The following is a 22,560-nucleotide window of genomic DNA, read 5'->3' on the forward strand; positions in this document are numbered from 1 at the left end:
TATATTGTTTTACTTGATACATTTCTATAATTTATAGAATATGCGTTTAGTAGATTAAGATAAAACTAAATAATTTTAACCATATCTTCATCGGTCAAATAAACTTTACATATTTTATGGAAAATGTATTTTCTGTTTATCCAGCCATATTATAAAACAATAGATTATCAGACAAGAACAGTCTTTGATAAAAATAGTATTCTGTGATATAGAAAAAATAAGTAAGGTTATCCGTAAACATAATCTGCATTGTGCTTCTGGTATTGAAACGAGATCAATTTTATTACGAATTTAAATAATATTCACTATGGCATCTGCAGAAAATGAAGCGCGAATGATAACTCTGAATCCAGATAATCATCTATTGATGACATTTTTCAGTTTTCTAAACCATTTACCGAGTTACAACGTGAAAGAAAAGATCATAATAGCTATCGATACGGCTGTTGAGTACGATCAAACAAATTTTCACATAGATGGGCACATTATGTCACCATTATTCGCCTTGGCCTCAGCAGCGAAAATGTTTATAACTTTAAAAAAAGAGACCAATCCGAATCACGAGTTCTTTATTCTACCTTTGAAAGGAACCAAGGCAGTTCTTTTTGATGATTTCAATAATAATTGTGATATACTTGACGAACTAATGAAGGATGATTATTTTTCATATAGAGCTGGAGATAAATTTGATTTAGATGATTTATTCGTTAATATAGCAACAACTAATGAATTCTGGAATCTTGGTTGTAAAACCCCAAATGAAATGCCTCCACCTTTTATATTGCGTCTTGTGTTTTTATATAATAGATCACACACAATTCCTAAAATCGATAAGACAGTAGGAGTAATTCAGAAACTGATAGATTCTCCACACTTCTTTATGGATGTATTGGTAACTCACAACCCTGTAAGCCATGAAAATAATTGTGAAAAAATATTCAAAGTTCTTCAGAATATAGATTCAAAAGGGTTTTCTTACTTTTTCAACATTGGCAGGGATTATAATGACCTTACAAAATCAATATTAAAATTAATAGGACATCCACTTCAAAGACCTCTTCAATCATCTTTTTACCATTCTTTGTGAGTTTTTCTTCCCCAGTATAAATGAATTGTTGAATTATTTTTGTGATTTAAAATTTAAATTATGTGAATTGTGATATAAAATATACATATTTTTCTAGCACAAGTTTTCTTTTTACCCTTATTCAACCCTTAAAATAAGGTTATAGTATTTCTTCCCCAACATTTGATGAAAGGATTATTATCAAGTTGAAATGAGGGATTTGATGATAAAAAAATTTATTAAATATTTTTTTTTTTTGACAGTAGTACACCCCTTTGATCCTGAGAATTTTTTCCCACTTGATAGAGCATCAGCACTATAAAATTATGTGTATATATTTAAGTCCCCAACCTCTGATTGCATTTGCTATATTTATCAAGAACATTTACAAAATCTTCAAAATTAATGTTTTGATGACTATTAAATCTATAAAATTCTGTAAGTCTTATCTCCCAAGGTGGATAATCAAATAAAGAAAATATTCTAGAGAATATGATCCCTAAATCAGGATCTGGAAATCCATATTGTTGTTTTAAACATTTATCTACATAATCAATGGTAATGTTTGAAATTTTTTCCTTATTAATAATGAAATCTTCGCAAACTCTTTTTATATTATGTTTTCCATCATCTTTGGTAATTATTTTTATATTAATTTTTCTACCCTGAATTCCATTTTTTGAATCAATTTTTCTGTTGTGCCATAATACGTGGAAGTTCTCTTGTTTTATTTTATTTATTTCTATTTCCAACTCTTCTTGTTTTTTTTCAAGCACCCCTGAAACAATATTAATAGTTGGATCAGTCTGTCAATTCAGATTCAAGTCGATTTGCAAAAGAACAATTAGCTGTATTATTATGTTAACAGTACAAGCAACTAATTCAAGAAAAGGTTATAATTATAATTGATTAATCGAGTCAAAATAGAATTGCAATTTGATTTACGATAGTCAATAAAAATCTTATTAGAATGATTATATTTCAAATTGAAAAAAAATTAAATTGCTCAATTCATTCTGGACATAAGTATTTGAGTCCATACTAATTAAAAATATGATGTAACATAGTAGGCTTCAATGAAATTCAATTTTGTTTTATAGATTTCATGTTAACATGTTAGGGTTAATGTTTTTCTCAGGGTTACATGAACAAACATAAATGTAAAAACGTTTACAATACAAAATTGAAAATTCTATGAAGATAATAATGAAATTCAATTTATGTAACCACACTATGCTTCAAATTTTCAAATTCAGACACATATATTTTTGATTAAACTTCCAAATTTTCCTGGAAATAAATTAATTCCACAAAAAAAATTGATTTATGAATATTTGTTATAGAGTTAAGAAATTGTTGAATACTCTAATGAATGGCATATCAAGCTTAAGGTTCATATACAATGTTTGTATTTTATTAAGAAACTATTACTTTTGCAATTATTCGTTATTTTCAACACATATTTTCAAATTGAGAAATTTTGATCTGCTCAAAAGTTCTCGAAAAAAAGCAATAGGGGTGCATGTTTCACTCAACAAGAATACAAATAAATTTAAAAAAAGTTAATGGGTAGCCTTTTCATTGGTAAAACATGCCCATAAAATGTCATTCCTTCAACTCATCTGCGAAAAAATTTTTTCTCGTTTAAAGAAGCATTTAACTTTTCAAGGAAAGACTTAATAGATTTTGTTTACATGAAGGACTCCTTTTAATTTTCGACAGCTTCAATTCAATGTAAAAGAAAAAATATGTTGCTGGACTAACACTTGATTAGTGTTAAATCATAAATTCATCTATGTAAAAATGTATACTATAGTTATTTTATGTTAGATAAGGAATGTATTTGAGAGTTACTAACCTCGATAATCGTAAAAACTAACAAACGATATCCTTGCGATCAAGCACCATGAAACCAGGTTAGCCAGGTCTTTGAAACTAGGCTCTTCATCTATTATAAAAGTTATGTGATTTGGTTTTTTCTTCAAATATTCAAAACCATTTTCTTCGATATACTTAGATGTGATGTTCTCATTGAAGTGTTTTTTCACATTATTCCAATATTCGTTGACTAATTCATAAAGGACAAATAAACTATATATTATTAAATAAATTGTTTCATACACTATTTTCATAATTTTTATCACAGGTTCCAAAACTACATAAAATCAGATGATCGCTTTAATCAGATGACTAGTACACAACAGCATCAAAGCGGTGTCTATTTGTACACGTTATCACAGAGTAATCTTATAATCAATATCATAGATAATTTACATTAATTTGACTTATATTTGGGAGATTGAATCTACCATGGGTTATTTGTAATGAATTAATCTCAAAAATGGTATATTTAGTATAGAGTTTATCTTAGGGATCGAAAATATTGATATTTATCAATTTTTGCTTCGAAGTTTCATATATTTCGCATCTTGAGCCCTCGATTACTTCGTGGTAGGTCAAACAATATTTATTAAAATAACTACTTTTTGACAATAGAATTTTCACCTGTCAAAATTTCATGACTTGTCAGTGTCAATATTTTTGAAAAAGATTTGTATTGAAGACAAATGTATTAAATTCTCTGAAATTTCTTGCACTTTTAAAAATGGATATGTTTAATAAGATTTCGAGTAAAATATACTCACAAGTGACGAGTCATGTTAGTACAACGATGTCGCAATTATCGGTTGTACTTCCTGGTAATCCAGTAACAAGAGAATTTGATGCAACTTCTCATATTGCATCAGCAGGTCCAGGTAAACGAAGTGCTGCACTGCGAACAAATTACTTGAAAATATATTTTCAGGTCTTATGTGGAAAATTTACAGTGGAAGTAAATTTTCAACAAAACAAGAAGCTTCTATATTTGTGTTTGAGAAAAGGCAATTAGAAAAATTCAACAAAGCGGATAGAGACATGATATTAGATTCGTTGAGGAAAGGTATTGTGCAATTAACAAAAATACGACATCCTCAAATTCTCACTGTGCAACATCCTCTAGAAGAAAGTAGGGAAAGTTTAGCATTTGCAACAGAGCCAGTGTTTGCCAGTTTGGCTAATATCTTTGGCAATACCTTCAACATGCCTCAACCAGCCAACATGTCTGATTATAAATTATTTGATGTTGAAATTAAATATGGTTTGATGCAATTGGCTGAAGGCTTGGCTTTTTTACATAATGATGTCAGATTATTGCACGGTAACATATGTCCTGAATCTATAATTATTAACAAATCTGGAGTATGGAAAATTTTTGGTTTTGACTTTTGTATTCATAATACAAACCCACCGAATTCAGCACCCTCTTTTCCCTTCGAGGACTATAACATGAGTTTGCCTCCTATATGCCGTCCAAACTTAGATTATGTGGCACCAGAAAAGATAATTGACCAGAAACATGGAATTTCAAGCGACATATTTTCCCTTGGGATGCTATGTTACACGCTGCATTCTACGGGTAATAAACCTTTAATGCCAGTAGAAACCATGCAACAGTATCGCTCACGAGTACAACAATTGAAAAGTTTATCTGATAATAAGTTACAGTGTCTTCCTGAGCCTCTTAGAGGAAATGGTAAATTGATGCTCAGTCCTTCACAGTCTGATAGGCCAGATGCTCATCAGTTTATCAAGGTATTCCACATTGGATATTTTCATAGATTATCTAATTTGGATATTTTATATTATTATTATATGCATGTCAACAGGTACATAATTTTTTAGATTCGTTATTTTGATGACCTTGGAATTAAAACACTACAATATTTAGATTCCCTTCTACAGTGGGATAATGTTCAGAAGTCCCAATTTTATAAGAGTTTACCTGCAGCTTTGCCAAACTTACCGCAAAGGGTGAAGGTACAGAGAGTTCTTCACTGTTTAACTAGAGATCTGACTCAGCCTGTTATGGTGCCTTTTATTCTTCCTAGTGTTATGGACATTGCTAAGGGTTGTACAAAAGAAGAATATTGTTTATATGTGTTACCACATTTGAAACCCCTGATGAAAATAATGGACCCAATTCAGGTACACTAACTTAATTTTATAATTTTTGAGCATCTTTTCATTTTTTTTAAATAAGTAATTAAGACTGATACACTATACCAAGAGAGCCGTTTAGTAATATCATGTTATTCTATAAAATTTTCAAATCTTCTCAAATTTTATATACTGATGTGCTAATCTTATCTGGTGATATCATATCTGAAACAGTTCTTTGACGAAAGATCGTAAATTTGAATTGTAAACAATTTCCAGGTTATACTAATTTTTCTACAAAATATGGAACTTCTCCTGAAGATGACTCCAGCAGAATCCATCCAACAAGACGTACTTCCAATGCTGTATCGAGGCTTGGATTGCGATGTAGCTAAGATCCATGAATTGTGCCTTTCTGTGCTGCCCACATTCGCTGGATTGTTAGATCATGCAAATGTCAAAAACCATCTCCTCCCAAGAATAAAGAGGCTATGCCTCGGCACAAATTCTTTATCTGTACGAGTAAACTGTTTGCTGTGTATCGGTGGATTGTTGGAGCACTTGGACAAGTGGTTAGTCATTGATGAAGTTTTGCCGTTTATGCCACAAATCACTTCTAGAGAGCCTGCTGTACTGATGGGCATTTTAGGTATTTACAAGCTGACCCTGACTCATAAAAAATTGGGGATCAGTAAGGAAATAATTGCCTCCAGGATATTGCCGTTTCTTATGCCATTATGCATTGAAAATAGTTTATCTCTACCGCAGTTTAATGCTCTTATAACTCTTGTGAAGGATATGCTCAGTATTGTTGAAAGTGAACATCGTACCAAATTAGAGCAGCTAAATGCGGTTAAGGATCAGCAGAAAATTCTAACATCAACAATGCCCACCCCAGTTGCGGATCGAAAATCTCCTGATTTAGGACAAGCTTTCACCGGTTTGGGCTTAGATTCTTACGTCCCCAGTCCCAGTAAACCAGAAACAAAAGTTGAGTCTACTGCTGGTTTTACTGGATCAATAGAACCAGTCAAAAGTGTTCCTAAAATTGAAAATAAAGTGAATGTGCCAGTTCTGCAACCAGCTAAGTCTCTTGCAAGTCCCGAAAGCAAAATAAATGTTGGTCAGATTCCTACAAATCCTTCCTATTCCTCCAACAATCCTTGGTCTGCGAATAACAACTTTGCATCGCCAGTATCGCAAAACAAACAATTCAACGTTGTATCTCCTATAACATCTCCAACGAATACGATGCAGGTATCTGATTTCAAGCAACCATTCGGCGGTGCCAATCAAAATAGGAATACGTTAACAGATATGAACAGTTTTTCTACATTCCAATCAAATCAGTTCAATCGTAAACCAACACAAGGGAACTGGTCTGCACTAGATAATTTATTACCTACATCGAATTCCAACCAAAAAGTTCCTTTGAATCAGATGATGAGTAATGCACCTTTGTTACCGACAAATGTAAACAGAAACGGAAATGTGTCTAATAAAAATAACAATGGGGTGGCACTCTCTAAAGATGAGATAAAGGATTTATTGAGTTAATTATTAATGTGTGAATAATAATGAATTTTATCGGATATAGGTTGTATAATCTAAAGTAATAACATTGTGATGTCTGTTTTAATTGTCATTTTACTCTTGCTTACCAGATTCTTCAAAATAGTTTGCACGCTTATGGTAATTTAATTGATAAAATAAAAAAATTGTAGAGACTGTCAGGTTTTTTCAGTTTTTCAATGAGTATTAGTGACTTGCTGAAATAATTAAAAATATGGATGCAAACTGTTCACATTTAAGTCATTTAAAAATGTTCTTTAAAACATTCCATATATATTTGTGATAAGTATTTTTATTTTATAATGTTGAGTTGTTATGGATTTAATGTGTTTTTCACCTTGAATTATTGCATAATTGTTGCTTTATTATGTTTATTTTATTTGATGAAGACTGCTTTTGAAATTTACCCAATAAAGTGTTGAAAATATTAATTTTAACTTACTTTTTAATATGAAATAATTGACTGAGAATATAAAATAGGTGATTGTTTTTGCACTTGATGAATATTTATTTTTTTTGAAAATTTGTCTTAATTGATTTCTAGTTCTTTCATAATTTTCCTTAGTTGAATCTGGTAAAAAAATTTCTAATTAAGTTGAAAAGTTCTCCAATAGATTTGAGGTGAATTTAATTCCAGATCTTTATTACCGTATTTAAGAAGAGAAATTGAATTAATAAACTGAGACTTACTGTTGATAGGCAGGTAAAAGTTTAAAAAACACTACTACTGAAGAATTGGTAATGGCTGAATTTCCATTTATTCAATATCGATAATATTTATTTAATTGGAACATTTTTCAATGTTTCTGCAACAATGTTCCCTTTACCTGGTACAGTTAAAATTTTATCTTTATAACAAGCCAATAGTGAATCATTTGTATGTAAGTCTGGAGCCACTGTCTCAAAAATTTTCTTTTTGGGATTCATAACCGCATCAGGGTTGCGATTGTAACCCTCACATTCCACAAGATCTCCTGGAGAACAACCTGGGGGTGGCATTAGAACTTCTACACCCTTATCACAGCTAGCACACATAACCATAGCTTCCGATACAATTCCACGCATCTACAATAAATGCCATTTAAAAGTTATCTTATTGAGTACTTTAGAAAAGTTACCTTCACTGGTTTCAAATTGCATAACAGCACAACATAACGGTCTTGTAGTTTTTCCATTGGTACATGATTTACCAAACCAGAACAAACAGTTCTTGGTTTATCCTCACCACAACTTATCTTTAGAAGATACAACGTATCTGCTTCAGGATGCCTCTCCACATGATCAATATGTCCAATACGCAAGTCCAATCGTCCTATATCTACAGGAAGTTCAGCAATAGGTTCTTTAGTTTCCTTTACTTTCTTTGTTTTTGCTTCTTTAGGTTTTTTATTGTTCTGCTTTGTTTCTACAGGCTTCTCTAAATCTTGCTTTTCTTCAGTGACTTTTTCTGGTTGCGCTTGAACGCCAGAATGAGTGCACATTTTTCTGGATGGTACATTTATTTGTTTGATTCCGTTTTGTGTTTCAAGTAAAATTAGTTTTTTTTTCGCTTCTGCCACAGCTTGCACAAGTTTGGCGTTCTCCTCTCTTAGTTGTTGTGCTAAGAGCATATTGTATTTCTCGTTCATAACTTTGAGCTGAAGAAAATGATAACTTGGAATATTTCTTATAAGAATTATGTATTATGATTACTTACATCACTTTTTAATTCGTCCATAGTATTTTTTATTAGGACAGCGTTAGTTTTAACGTTTTGCAACGACATTGTTTGCTTAACAACGTTTATTTTTTCTGAAATACAACGAAAAATCCTCATAAACCCTTTTTGATGGAATTTTTGGAACGGTAAGTAGGCTAGTTCTAGTTGTCTAAGCGGTGACGGTTTTGGTTTTAGAGGTTACTTAGGGGGATCTGATTACAGATCCCCGTAAATAAAAAAAAAAATTAAATATTGCAACTGTTTAAAAGAAGTATAAAATTGTGGAAAATGTTTTTTGCGTTAATTTTTTTCTATAGACAACTAAATGGCTTACGGCTTTCCTTAATCCTTACCTGCAGTAGACCGATTCGTACTTCGTAGGCAATCGATAAGCCTGAGAAAACGCATTCTAGATGGCACTCCAATCGGTAATACTTCGAAGAGGTTTGCTTTTACTTTTCACCTCTGCGCCCATTGGCGTATCCAGGTAAAGGTGAAAACTGAAAGGGGTTTCTTACCGAAGTCCTCAGAGAGCATGTAGAAGTTTTTAAAAGACTGGCTGAGTTTTCTAGGATGCGTGAAGAAGTCAATGAAAGCAAACCACTAATAATTCTCAATCCTAATGAAATGCAGTAAATATATCTAATGACTAATGAGAATCCTATATTTTTGAATTTTCAATTGAATTAATTTTTATTGGAAATTACAGAAGTAATAGTAACAATCTTGAATTCTTATGAACTATTCAATTTATTTTTTGATGATTAACTTTTCTGGCTATGTCAAAAGCCCTTTTTTCTTTTAGGACTGTTAAAATTTAAATCATTCATATGTTTAATATGATTCTCTGTCGAGAATCCTTCAAAAATAAAAATGAATTGAAAAATATACAGAGCCGTATCTAGGTACTGTTGCGCCTGTGGCAATATATCAGACAGAGCCCCCCATTTTCGAAGTTTGTTTTCATCCATTAAGTATATTGTTTTATAGTATTTTTGTCTTCATAATTTAAATCATACATTTTTGTTTAAGTTTTAAAATAATACACAATATTATACAGGGTGTCTATGTTGCGAAAAAATTCAGGGAGCGATTCCTTGTCAGAAACTAGAATGGGTGCTTTGTTTCATTCCCCTAAAGATGATTAAAAGTCAAAATTGGAAAAGATAAACCCAAAATGACTGTAATTGCAGATCAGGTTGAAATTTTGCGTATAAATATAGAATAATCATTCCAAACTTCATGTGGATATCATCATCAAAACCATAGAAAATATAAAAAGAATATTGTTTGTTCATTTCCGTTACTAGCAAAACGATAGGGTTGAGATTTTGCAGGTCTTATATACATATAAAATAACCATGTCAAGCTTCGTGCAAAATTTTGTGTCAATAGCTTCATCAGAATCATTGAAAATTCAAGTAGAATATCGAAAAAAAAAATAATCAGGAGATTTTGTGCGCTCGTTGATTTCTGCGTCAATTACTCTCTTGGACTTCCGAAATTTTGCTTTCCTGATGATAATTTCAACACTGCTGAGCAGATCAAAATGAAAAGTTGAGAGTTTCTTCGACTTCCGATTGAAATTTTCGATTTGAAATTAAACATGCGAAATTTGTGGAAAAATTTCATAACATTTCACGTCAATGTTTTTTTTTCAAACTAAATTTAATTCCTAGTTCTTTCTTGAAAAATATGCGTTCTCAGAAATGTAGATGTATGTTGATATCTTATCAGTGTTCACCTTCTTTCACTTATTATGACCTATACAAACGTACTTATCTAATAATGTATTTACCTCAATTAGTTGATATTGGAACATGGCAGAAGCATTGTTGCTGCTATTATTGTCAGTATGTGCAGGATTGATTATCCTTTTCGCAAAGAAAATTTGGGATTATCTGTGCGAAGTTCCTCCAGTACCCGAGTTGAAGAACACCTGGTGGGGGCCTGGTGAACTAGATGATGAAGATGATTGCGTGAGGCCATTCCAGATAAACATTTCCGATGACGTAAGTAACAACAGTGGTGGCGCTAAACCAAATATCGAAGTGGATTTTGAAGGGCCTCCGGTCTAACTAGTAAAAACACGTTTTATCATAAAAATTCAATGATACGAGGCCAATTGTTATCACAATTGCGTTGCTTTTCGTAGCGTAGTCTAGTTAATAATAAACGTCGTTCACATCAATATCTTCCAATTACGACCATAAAAAAATCATTAATCATAGCCAAGAATCGATAAGTCTGGGTTTTCGTCAACACTATAGGTTACAGTAGCAATATTCTCAGTTGTTCTTGAGCGACGCACACGGTTTCGATTGATCACATCACTAACTTGTCCCAACAGCAGAAATTTTTCCTCCAGTTTCACTATTGCCGATCGAGAAGGAGTTTCACGACTACTGCTTTAATTTTGCGAACTATATCTGCAAAATTTTCACCATTTTTGGAGTCAATTTTAACAATTTCATTGCGTTGATAAAATCACACGATGTGGGAGAATAATTAACTGGACCATTTCTTAAGATAATTTGATCACAAAATTCTGTTTTCAATGAACCGATTGTTGAAGTTTTTATAAATATGATGAAATGGCATAACCTAAAGTTATGACAGATGACATAAGAAATGTCAAAAAATGATACAGTGTTGCCTATTTCAAATTGTATAATTCCTTCAATTTTTCGAGGACTCTCTAGCGCGCCACTGTTAACAATTACTAGAACCAATTGCTAAGGTCCTATTCAATTATACCATTGAGTATTGAATTACTCAATGACTTTTCCCTATCTAATATAGTGTGTTTCGGTAACATGACAGGTACTTTAGTGTTACTTATATCGATATTGTTTTTCGCGAAAAAAATATGGGATTACCTTTGTAAAGTTCCTCCGGTACCCAAATTAGCAAACTCCTGGTGGGGACCTGGTGGACACCATGCTGAAGACGACGGAATAAAGTCATTAAAGATAATTGTTTCCGATGACGTGAGTAACAATTAATAGTACCTACTTTTAGCGATAATAATATATGTTTATTTACATCATAATATATAAATGCACTAATTCCAAACTAAATTACAATTTTTGTTCGAATTGCATTTATACCTACACTTAATATACTGCAAAATCCCAGATTCTTAATTGTAATAATGTTATTATGTTTTTATCGTTTTATGTTTCCTGTTTAGTTTGATAATTGTTTCCAATAAAAATTAGAAAAATCAGTTGATTTCGTTCACGAGATTTCGCTTGTACCTGGATTCTTGCTTCAATATAATTAATCAATGTAATTAAAACGAATTTGAGGACAATGTTATAGAATTTTTCGACTATCTCGAACATATACCAAGACAGCAAAACAGTCATTTTTCAGAAACGCTAGTAACTCGAGAACGAATCAAAATATTTATGATCTGCTTTTTGATATCTTATTACTTCGAAAAAAGAGATCAGGGATCCTTGAAGATTTTTTCAGTAAGTCTTATAGTTCTCGAAATGCTTTCAGTGAGCATCGAATTTGGGACAACCTGTACAATAACTTGATTCAAAACACTGAATACTGAATTATTGACCAAACACCTTACAAATCTTATTTTCTTGATATGGCTCTAGTTGATTGTTCTCTTTCCAGAACATTACCTTATTTTTTGATAAATTCTAACTCTTGAATGCCAGGTTCTAGACGACCTACGTCACAGACTGAAGAACTCAAGAAGTCTAAAACCACCATTAGAAGGTACAGAAAACGAGTATGGAATAAATCCAAATCTGACAAAGCAAGTGGTGGACTATTGGTTAGAAAAGTACGATTGGAGGAAGAGAGAGATCTATCTGAATCAGTTACCCCATTTCAAAACAAAGATCCAAGGTTTGGACATCCATTTTATACACGTAACACCAAAATCCTCGACGGAGCATAGAATAATTCCCCTCTTACTCTTGCACGGATGGCCTGGATCCTTCAGGGAATTCTATGAGATAATTCCAATACTTACCAATCCTCAAAATGGTAGAGACTTTGTTTTCGAAGTGGTTGTTCCGTCTTTACCAGGTTAGATTCAATCAATATATAGTGTGTTTTTTTCGAGGTATATAACTTTAAGTTGGCATTACTGTTCAAGATGGAGACCGCTTTAACAGCTGTCAAGTGATTTATTCTCAGTTTGGTTTGGCAATTCATCATGAATAGACTCACGCCTGAACAACGCTTGCAAATAGTGCAATTTCATTTCGAAAATAATGGTTCTGTGCGGAATACTTATCGCGCACTACGTCCATTTTACTTTGTTTAGCGAAGAAGCGCACTTCTGGTTGAATGGCTGCGTCAACAAACAAAACTGCCGCATTTGGAGTGAAGCTAATCCTCAAGTGTATGTCGAAACACCGTTACATCCAGAAAAACTGACTGTTTGGTGCGCTTTATGGGCTGGTGGAATCATTGGTCCGTACTTCTTCAAAAACGATGATGGCCAGCACGTTACAGTCAATGGTGATCGGTATAGAGCCATGATTTCTAACTTTTTCATTCCTGAATTGAACAACCATGATGTCCAGAAGCTGTGGTTCCAACAAGACGGCGCAACATGTCACACAGCTCGTGCGACAATCGATTTATTGAAAGACACGTTTGGTGACCGCCTAATTTCACGTTTTGGACCTGTGAATTGGCCTCCAAGATCTTGTGATTTAACACCGCTAGACTACTTTCTGAGGGGCTTTGTAAAGTCATTGGTCTATGCGGATAAGCCTCAAACCCTTGACCATTTGGAATACAACATTCGCCGTTTTATTGCCGATATACGGTCACAAATGTTGGAAAAAGTCATCGAAAATTGGACGTCCAGATTGGACTACATCCGAGCCAGCCGTGGCGGTCATATGCCAGAAATCATATTTAAAATGTAATGTCTTGCGGACAAATAAAATTCATGTCAATCGAATAATCCATCGTTGTTTTATTGCAATTTAAAGTTCTATAGCTCTAAAAAAAACACCCTTTACATGGCATAAGTATTAGGTTTATTTTTTTCTCAGGGTTTGGATTTTCGGATGCTGCTGTAAGACCAGGGCTTGGACCTCCTCAAATGGCAGTTGTGCTGAAAAATCTGATGTTGAAACTTGGTAAAGACAGGTTTTTGGTACAAGCTGGAGATTGGGGTTCGGTCATAATGTCCAATATGGCTATCTTGTTTCCTGAACATGTGATTGCCACCCACAACAATTTTTGTATGGATCTGTCAATGAAGGCGATGCTGAAGAGGTTCCTGTATGGTCTATGGCCTTCCCTGGTGGTTAGCGAGAAATACAAACACTTGGTTTTTCCCACTACAAAGTTTTTATCTGGGCTCATCAAAGAAACAGGATATTATCATATTCAAGCTACAAAGCCCGAAACTTTAGGTGAGCAGGTATCAATTCATTATTCGAAGACAATGAACAAGTTTAGTGATGTTGATAATACTTCGACACGATAGAATTAAAATATAGAGCAAAACTGATAAATTAGTGAAAAAATGTTGAAAATCCATCAATAAATGACTGAGAAATAGATTATTTCAATTTACGTATTTTAGCGCGGAACGTCTTTGGTCACCGACTTGTCTGTGACGTCACGCCACTTGCCTGTGATCGCTACTCCATAAATTACGTTTAAATACTTAGCCGCGCCAAGGCTCTCGCGCCGTTTGTAGTTGTACAGTGTAGTTTTAATTCGAGTTTTGTTTTTATGTCACCATAATGGAAGAAGGCTTCGTGAAAGGACAAAGTTATTTTTACTCAATAACTTATTTCAAACCAACTTACACCTTAGTATATTTATTATCAGAAATAGACAGCTAGTACTGATAGGTACTTACATCAAAATGATCTTTACACACATATGAAGTTGTTTTAGGTCCAATTAAGTCACGCCTCATTAATTTGCACCACTTCTTCCTTTGATTTATGTCATTTGGTACATGAAAAAACAATTTATTGGGGTTTTTAATTGTCGTGCTTGCACACATAGGCACAATACAATATTTGTAGGATTTTTATTAATTTCAGCCATCGTGTAACGAACAAAACGAAAACGAAAACAAAATGAATTCGTAAGCACTCTGCGAATACCAGTCGCCTCGTGTAAGTGGCGTGACGTCACACACTAGACGCTGAGTACTATGAAATTATTCTTCCAAGCGCAACTTCAAAGTCCCATAACTTTTTCATTTCTAGAGATATTTCAATGATTCTTCCACATTTTTGTTTCATTTTACTTAAATTTTTAGAATAAATCCTTAACAAAAAAATGAAAACTAGTCCATTCCGTTGTGGTAGACAAGGCCGCCGTCAGATATTTTGGCGCCCCGGCAAAATAAAATTTCTCCGCACTGCTTTGTCTAATTTAAGTGAATTTTCTTTGAAGGAGCCTGTGTTATTTCCTTCAGGCATTTCTTCAATTTCATATGAAATCGTATTTTTTAACTTTAAATCACCTTGACGAAATTTTGTCGATTTCATTAAAAAAAGTCCTGCATTCTTTAAAAGTAAGACGCTTCAAAAGTCTATAGTGAAAAGATTATGTAAAGGTGAATTTTATTACCTATTCGTATTTTCATAACTATAGTTGAGAGCGCCTATTCTATTTGAAAAAAAATGGCTCTTGGTAAATTAATTATTTTACTACAAAGAGTGGTATTTACACAACGAAAACATTTTTGTGTCGAAAAATATGTCTTGCTTTATTAATTGATTTCCCCTCTAAAATTTGGCGCACCGGCAAAATGTCCGGTTTGCCGTTCCTGGTGTTAAAAAAACATGAGTGGCACGTTTTCAGTCTCGATTTTTGTGAAAATCAATTTGGTGAAAACAGCCACCTTATAAATTTAACTGTAACTGAGAAAATTGGAAAATGGCGAGATAAGTGTTACCCCTTAAAAGTTTTCCAGAGAAGCACTAAACGGCTTTTTTATTCGTTATTTAGATTTTTCACATTCCAAAACGTAAACTGTAAAAATTTCAATTTTTTTCCTAGAAACATTCCAGTATTTTATTATACAGGTTGGTCCAGATTTAAGTTCAATAACTTTGGCGTCGGAAAGAACAACTTTTCGCATGAAAAAAAGTTCATTTAAACATTATCCTAAACATCTTCGTTTTCGAGATACAGGGTGTTAAAGTTTGAAAAAAATATAAGTTTTTCACTTATAACTCTAGTATTATTATTTTTATCGTTATGATTTTTAGGTATTGAAGTCTAGATGATGTAATGTTTCGAATAGGTGTCTCCTGCCAAAATCATCCAGTGGTGTAGATATAGGGTTGCGATGATCCTTTTCCTATTGAAAATCTGCACCTATGTCAATTTTTGTACTTTCAATTATCACTAATGGGAAAATTTGAAATAATTAATTTTTGTACGTATGGATTTTCATGGATAATGTCTGCTTTGTAGTCGATTATCTGAAAATGGTACATTCTATGAAAAAAAAAAACTCAAGAGACCTTTTTTTAAGAGAAGCTTGGTTGATTTCAGAAATGAAAAAATTTTTTCGAAAAAAAAAGACAGTGGTGTACACTTTTAATAGGAAAAGAATCATTGCACCTAATATACCTAATTTAAAACATTATTATATCATATAGACTTAATACTTAAAAATTAAAACAATGAATGTAATAAAACGAGAGTTATAGGTAACTGATTTTTTCTTTCAAAATGTTAACACCCTGCATCTCGAACATGAAGCTTGTTAAGATATATGTTCATATGAACTTTTTTTAGGCCCCAAAGTTATTGAACTAAAATCTGGATCACCCTCTATAAACTAAAATAATGAATCGTAAGTAGGTAACATGGGTAGTTTAAGTATTAAAAAAATAAACCTTTATCACCTATTTTTATTATCCATTGTAGTTAGTGCATTAATGATAGAAACATAACATATTCAGAAAAAAAGAGCAAAAATATCAAAAAAAGATTTAAACTGAACGTTGAATACCAGCTATAACAACCAGTATTACAATAATCCAGAAAAGTGTGCAGCAACAAGAACAACAGTACCGTTTCTGAATTGGCCCTGTATTCACATTAACTGTTGTTGCAGCTGAAACAGAATAAAATGTACACAAGTTTTTCTAAATTGAATTGAACCTCAAAACAAATGAAAAATATTCAAATACATATAAGGAGTCCCATAAAAACAATGAAGTCAAAAAACTCAATAACATTTTTGAAAAACCGATAGCAGGAGGCTTTCGACAAATCTTCGGACAAAAGAACTGCTTGATGGAGGTGGAAAAATATAGGGTGTCCCATTTAAGAAACTCCAACTTTGCTCTATATCTCTGAAACGGTTATTAATTTCTATGATATATTACGAGTGTCATACAAACCATAAAAATCACTGATAAAAACGTTTGAGAATTTTTGAATATCTCGAACAGTAACAAAGATATAGCGAAATATTTGAAACATTAGGTAATTTTTCAGGAATTGAGATATTTATGAGCTGCTTTTTGATTATTTCGAAAAAAAAAATTGATAAATAATTATTTCGAAAAAAAAAAAAAACTCGGGGGGTCCTTGAAGATTTTCTCTTTGAGTCTTACAGTTCTCAATATGCTCTTAGTGAACATCGAAATTGGGACACCCTGTACTTGATTTTTCAAGTACCGGGTTTTTCACCATAATTTGACCCCCCTTTAACTTGGTTACTAAAAGAGGTACAAAAAAATGTTCTCTACAAAAGTTTCACGAAATCGACTAGTTTTTTTTTTAAATGATTTCACAGAACGAAATATCTACAGAGTGGGCAACATATTGATGGCAATTTCATTTTTTCAAATGGAACATCCTGTATTTTTTTCTATATTTGACTAGCTCTTTTTCCCTGACTTTGAATATATAATAATATATGTTTGGTCTATCCCTCTTATTCTGAGTACCACAGAGTTTCAAATTTCAAGAATCACCTGGCATGCTCAGTAATCAGTTTTCAACTGGTAGGCTGCGATAACTCAAAATGCCTCTATTTTAGTTTTTCGATGATTTGGATGCAACTCCATTTATTCTCTCCTTATAGCTTTCTTATTTTTATTGTTCTTCACATAAAGTGAAAATATTTCAAATTTTTCCGCTTCTGTGTAGTGCATATTCGATTAATATTTTCATTCAATGACATCGTTGACAACGAGATAACTCAAAAAAGGGCATTTTGAATTATCGCAGCCTTCCACTTGAAAACTGATCACTTAGCTTGCCAGGTGGTTCTTGAAATTAGAAACTCTGTGGTACTCAGAATAGGAGAGAAAAGACAAACATATGTTATATATTTGAAATCAGGGGAAATAGAGCTAGTCAAATATGGAAAAATATACAGGGTGTTCCATTTGAAAAAATGAAGTTGCAATCAATATGTTGCCCACTATGTATATATTTCATTTTTTGAAGTAATTTTAAAAAACACTAGTCGATTTCGTGAATCTTTTGTAGGAAACATTTTTTGTACTTCTTTCAGTAACGAAGTTTAGAGATCAAATTATGGTGAAAAACCCGGTACATAATAATTGATAAATAGTAGTCATAAAATTATCTCGCGTATTATCAATTTCTTAGGGATATTACTACTGAAAACATTTTTTTTATGTATTTATGGATCACATATTAATATTTTTCTAATTCGCGACATTCGAGATCCAATCATACTCTGAAAATTCCATGTTTTAAGTTTTTTCGTTCGGGAGTTATATTGTTTACGGCCGGACAGAATTGAATTTGACCATGGAGTGGAACCTTATGGAGATATGTCTCTAAAAAAACCTGTTAAAATTTCAATATTATTTTTTTACCTGGTGCTGGTGGTTGCTGAATAGTAGTAGCAAAAACGAGCTGGTTCGGATTTGGTGCCATGTTGCCATATGGACTGACAGGTGGATATTGATTAGGCGCGTAAGGCATTGGTTGAGAGTATGGTTGTTGTGGCCACTGAGTGTTGGGCGCAAATGAGTTGTTTTCTAGTGGCTGATAGGGAACTTCTGCTGAAAAAAAAAATCGTGAGTGTTTGATGGTTCAATTGAAAAGTCCCCGGTCTGATGCACAGATGGCGGTGCTAGTATTAAATCCATATGATTTTTAGTTAGTACCAACCTTCAAACGATAGGTGTCAAAATTTGACAGCAGTCCGACCATTAGTTTGTGAGATATTGCATTGTGAGTGTAGTTACTTTTGTTATTTGGAAGAATTTTTGACGAGAGCTTGCGATAAAGAATATTTGATGATCAAGGTAATAATATCTCGTAACTTTTTGAACAGTTTAGATAATAATCCTTGAAATATTTAGGTTGCACTAATAATGGGAGTTTCTGGTGCCTGTCGATGCTGTGAATTGACGAATTTGAAAATCAGTGATGTACAAGACAGGGGCGCATATCTGCTTGTTTCGATACCAGATACGAAGACCGGCATTTCACGAAAATTCACAATTATAGAAGCAGGATTCTCTATTAATACTTTGGAGACGTGTAGAAAATATATGTCCTTACGTCCGAAGAAGTTATCCAACGACAGATTCTTTTTACGATACGCTAATGAGAAGTGTACTTCACAACCTGTTGGAATCAACACTTTGTCGAAAGGTCCTTCAAGAGTTGCTTAATTTTTGAATCTGGCAAACGCAGAAGCTTATAGCGGCCATTGTATGAGGCGCACTTCAACAACCTTATTGGCTTATAAAGGTGCTGATCTTACAACAATTAAACGACATGGTGGGTGGAAAAGCTCAGCTGTAGCAGAAAGTTATATCGAGGATTCTATATCTAATAAGCTTGATATAGCAAGAAAAATCCAAGGTTCTCCTGGTTCTAATCGTTCCTTACAAGAGGATGCATCCATTGATTCTAGAGATTTATCAAAAATTTCGACTATGCGTTCTGAAACCAATTACAACTACAAGCTTGTTATTAATGGAAACGAAGTGGATTATGATAAAACGAAGAACGAAATGTTTATCAATATAAATGTTAATGTTAATATTAATAATAAATAAGTAAAATGTGATTATTCAAGATTGTATTTTTCATTATTCCACTAGTGGATAAAGTGGTACTTTATACGGTTCATAAGTGTGGATAAAACTTTAATTATAAGGTGATTGTGGATAAAAATTCATTATTTCATAGGTAGTGGAGAATAGTGACGAAATCGGACGAACTTTAATTGAATTATCGAGAAAGAAAAAAAAAAGAAAAAACCCGCAATAATTGTCATCAGGAGAAAATGGTCCTTGAAAAAGAATTTCTAGCAGAATTAAATAACCTGATAATCTTTTTGGATTAACAAAAAATAAAATAACTTTTTTTTGTAGGTACCTGTTATGAACTTATATTCTCAAGACTTCATTTTTTTATGTTTTTTTTTTCATATTTTTTTTTCTACTATAACTTTTAATATAATGTTAATAATATCAAGAGTTTTTCATTATTCGTTATTCTATTTAATATTTGTAAACATGATTTTATACTTCCTTAAATAAAAATATTTTTATTACAAAATATAGCGTATTTCATTATTCCTTATTAGATGTTCAACTGAGATGTCTAAAAACCTGGTGTATGGACTCATTAGATTTTGTTTTGCCAATTTTGAGAATATAAGTTAAGCTTCTGATTGGCTAGGATCGGGTTTTGAATATTTTATCCTGCCAAAATCAAAAGAAAAAAGATCGAAATGAAAAGTAAGACATTGCGGCGCCACCACGAAATAAGACTAATATTTTCAATTTGGTCGAATGTCATTCCATTCAAAAATTGACGAGTGCATACATCATGTTTGTAGTCATCTTATGTGCAACTTGTGCAATGCTCGATACCAGCAATAATTGCTATCGTTGCTACGGTAACGTAATTTATCCGATTTTTATCGAGTTGCATTTCTGTTCCATCATTTCCTTCGTATTTGGCCGATAGTAATCTACAATTATTATTGTTCTCGCGAAAGGCAATTATAAGTTGGTGGAATGTTAATTTAAAAACCAATTTGTTGGTTTTGCCGGCATGCATGTTTTACTGCTGAGAAACAACGATACGTCGCTATGGGGACATTTTCAATACAATTGAAAGGACTGAAATAGCGTTGATATGGTGTCAAAGGTTATGTATTATAGGAATTGAAAATTTTCAAAGTGAATATGATAGGAAAAGATTCCTACTCACCGTTAGATTCAAAATATCCCGGTGGTTTCTCTGGATTCATATTGGGATTTCGCACTCACTCTTATAATATGATAAAGTTATAGAAACTAAGCGTTTCTAGTGTTGTAACTGACAAAACGAACAATCGACGCTTTGTTGAACCACAGATTGGTCTGTAGGCCAGCTATGCAAACTAGGAACTAGGGTCTGCGCGGGTATTCGGGGAAGTACCGAGTATAGAGGCCTTGAAAATGTATCCGCATACGATTCATTAACTCTGCAGAATAGACGAAATGTGATATTATTCGAACTCTAGTTCGTTTCCAGCGGCCCCCGATGTTTTCTACCTTGTTATGGATACGTTGCACTCTTTCAGGGATAACAATGGGCTATAATTCTCAATTTAATACACTCTAGAATAAAACTAAGCAATCATTATTCCTATTCGTTTTACAGCTGCTCAAGTCTAGTTTTGAAATTTTCGAACAAACATTTTCCTGTACGGCTCATTTGCACTAGAGGTATTATTACACCCTGGCCGGCAAGGTCATTGGATTTAACTCCATTTGATTTTTTTTTTGGTGGGGTTATTTGGCCTCCAAAAAATTCACAAGATAAGCCTGAAAATTCAAAAGATCTGAGAATCAAAATATTCAACATTGGAAGCTCAGTCTTGTCGAAATAAATCAAATTTGAATTTTTAAAGAAAACAAATTAATATGAATTGATATCAATTTCACGACATTCAGACAATTTTTCAATTCTGAAAAAAGTACCTCCTCGAGCGGGACTCGAACCTGCAACCTCCGCATCGATGGCTTGAGCGTCGAACTAGTTATTCGGAGGTTGCGGGTTCGAGTCCCGCTCGAGGAGGTACTTTTTTCCGAATTGAAAAATTGTCTGATTGCCGTATAATTAATTTAATTTATTAATACACAGACGTTAAACGATATTCCCGTATTAATAATAATTTTTGCAGGTGCTGGTTTGAGCGATTCTCCAATGGGACTGGCTGCTTATATTCTGGAAAAATTCTTAGACGAAAATGGAGAACTTACCAAGAAGTTCACAATGGATAGCTTGCTAGATAACGTTATGATATACTGGGTGACCAACTCGATGACCACAGCTATTAGACTGTACGCTCAAGCATCTCACAAGTCGGTAAAATCTTTGCATGTTGATAGGTAATAATTCGTTCCATTTTTGCTAATAAATATTTGGAATATTAATCCTCCAGATTAAATAATCGAAAGAAAAAATTCATCCTCCGATCGTTGACAGTTTTTTTCTGAAAACTAACAGTACAGGGTGTTCCAAATTCGATGCTCACAAAAGCATCTCGAGAACTATAAGACTTTGAGAATAAGTCTTCTTTTTTTCGAAATAATGAGATATTAGAAAGCAGATATCTTGATTCGTTCTCGATTGTTTCAAATATTTCGTTATATCTTGTTTTCTGTTCGAGATATTAAAAAAAATCTAGAACGTTTTTATCAGTAATTTTTAAGGTTTATATGACACCTATAACAGGTCATAGAAATAATTACCGTTCTAGAGATATAGACTCAAATGTTGTTTCTTAAATGAGACAACCTTTATTTCTCAACGCAATTTTTTAGACGAACATTTGTCGGAAAACAACCCCGCCCTCTTGAAATTAGCATATCATTGGAACACCCTGTATCTAGGACGCCTCAAATAAGATATCCATATACTTCAGGGATATTAATATTTTAGGATTCCTGTTCCTGTACCTACAGGATATGCCAGATTTGTACATGATGCCGTTTATTCTCCTGAGGCATTGTTGAAGGACAAATACCCCCATTTGATCCACGTCACTGATCTGGAAGGAGGCCATTTTGCTGCCATGGAATGTCCACAGATTTTAGCCAACGACTTATGTGACTTCACTGAGAAAGTATTTAGTAAACACCATGGCTAATGGAGTTATTCGTGCTTTTAAAACGTTCTTGTTTGGATATTTTATTGCAAGTACGTGGATAACTCTCGAAATGAACGAGTATGTAACAACTGTTTCAAAATATAACATTTCATGGAATATGTTTCA

General features: G+C 33.0%; 6 protein-coding genes across 9 annotated transcripts; 3 read left to right on the forward strand and 3 right to left on the reverse strand.

Annotated features, from left to right (window-relative positions):
* Window positions 1–198: 198 nt before the first annotated feature.
* LOC123676057 (BRISC and BRCA1-A complex member 1-like) lies at window positions 199–1,186 on the forward strand. The gene has a single exon (XM_045611723.1). It carries the CDS (start codon window positions 308–310, stop codon window positions 1,085–1,087), a length of 780 nt encoding a protein of 259 aa, XP_045467679.1. The 5' UTR covers window positions 199–307; the 3' UTR covers window positions 1,088–1,186.
* A 99-nt stretch (window positions 1,187–1,285) lies between these two features.
* LOC123676059 (dehydrodolichyl diphosphate synthase complex subunit Nus1) lies at window positions 1,286–3,315 on the reverse strand. Its single transcript, XM_045611725.1, has 2 exons — window positions 2,925–3,315; window positions 1,286–1,844 (listed from the first exon to the last, which is right to left on the reverse strand). Exons 1-2 carry the CDS (start codon window positions 3,196–3,198, stop codon window positions 1,405–1,407), a joined length of 714 nt encoding a protein of 237 aa, XP_045467681.1. The 5' UTR covers window positions 3,199–3,315; the 3' UTR covers window positions 1,286–1,404.
* Window positions 3,316–3,570: 255 nt separating this feature from the next.
* LOC123676050 (SCY1-like protein 2) lies at window positions 3,571–7,047 on the forward strand. Its single transcript, XM_045611710.1, has 4 exons — window positions 3,571–3,822; window positions 3,873–4,699; window positions 4,790–5,092; window positions 5,324–7,047. The coding sequence occupies exons 1-4, from the start codon at window positions 3,672–3,674 to the stop codon at window positions 6,599–6,601; spliced, it is 2,559 nt and encodes an 852-aa protein (XP_045467666.1). The 5' UTR covers window positions 3,571–3,671; the 3' UTR covers window positions 6,602–7,047.
* Window positions 7,048–7,344: 297 nt separating this feature from the next.
* LOC123676055 (aminoacyl tRNA synthase complex-interacting multifunctional protein 1) lies at window positions 7,345–10,252 on the reverse strand. 2 transcript variants are annotated; one of them, XM_045611719.1, is made up of 5 exons: window positions 10,114–10,252; window positions 8,669–8,883; window positions 8,313–8,407; window positions 7,735–8,253; window positions 7,345–7,681 (listed from the first exon to the last, which is right to left on the reverse strand). In XM_045611719.1, the coding sequence occupies exons 2-5, from the start codon at window positions 8,721–8,723 to the stop codon at window positions 7,394–7,396; spliced, it is 957 nt and encodes a 318-aa protein (XP_045467675.1). In that variant the 5' UTR covers window positions 8,724–8,883; window positions 10,114–10,252; the 3' UTR covers window positions 7,345–7,393. The 2 variants fall into 2 exon arrangements, with proteins under 2 accessions (XP_045467675.1, XP_045467676.1); XM_045611720.1 differs by lacking the exon at window positions 8,669–8,883 and having other exon boundaries at window positions 10,114–10,249.
* Window positions 10,136–22,551, forward strand: LOC123676053 (juvenile hormone epoxide hydrolase 2-like). Of its 2 annotated transcripts, none has more exons than XM_045611714.1 (5): window positions 10,136–10,327; window positions 11,996–12,371; window positions 13,355–13,720; window positions 21,466–21,673; window positions 22,227–22,551. In XM_045611714.1, exons 1-5 carry the CDS (start codon window positions 10,136–10,138, stop codon window positions 22,432–22,434), a joined length of 1,350 nt encoding a protein of 449 aa, XP_045467670.1. In that variant the 3' UTR covers window positions 22,435–22,551. The 2 variants fall into 2 exon arrangements, with proteins under 2 accessions (XP_045467670.1, XP_045467671.1); XM_045611715.1 differs by lacking the exon at window positions 10,136–10,327 and adding an exon at window positions 11,081–11,305.
* Window positions 16,178–20,731, reverse strand: LOC123676061. Of its 2 annotated transcripts, none has more exons than XM_045611727.1 (3): window positions 20,508–20,731; window positions 18,146–18,334; window positions 16,178–16,401 (listed from the first exon to the last, which is right to left on the reverse strand). In XM_045611727.1, exons 1-3 carry the CDS (start codon window positions 20,545–20,547, stop codon window positions 16,277–16,279), a joined length of 354 nt encoding a protein of 117 aa, XP_045467683.1. In that variant the 5' UTR covers window positions 20,548–20,731; the 3' UTR covers window positions 16,178–16,276. The 2 variants fall into 2 exon arrangements, with proteins under 2 accessions (XP_045467683.1, XP_045467684.1); XM_045611728.1 differs by having other exon boundaries at window positions 18,146–18,331; window positions 20,508–20,723.
* Window positions 22,552–22,560: the final 9 nt, after the last annotated feature.

This window comes from Harmonia axyridis, chromosome 3 (assembly GCF_914767665.1).
Source record: "Harmonia axyridis chromosome 3, icHarAxyr1.1, whole genome shotgun sequence".
In the NCBI taxonomy this organism is placed as follows: Eukaryota; Metazoa; Arthropoda; class Insecta; order Coleoptera; family Coccinellidae; genus Harmonia; species Harmonia axyridis.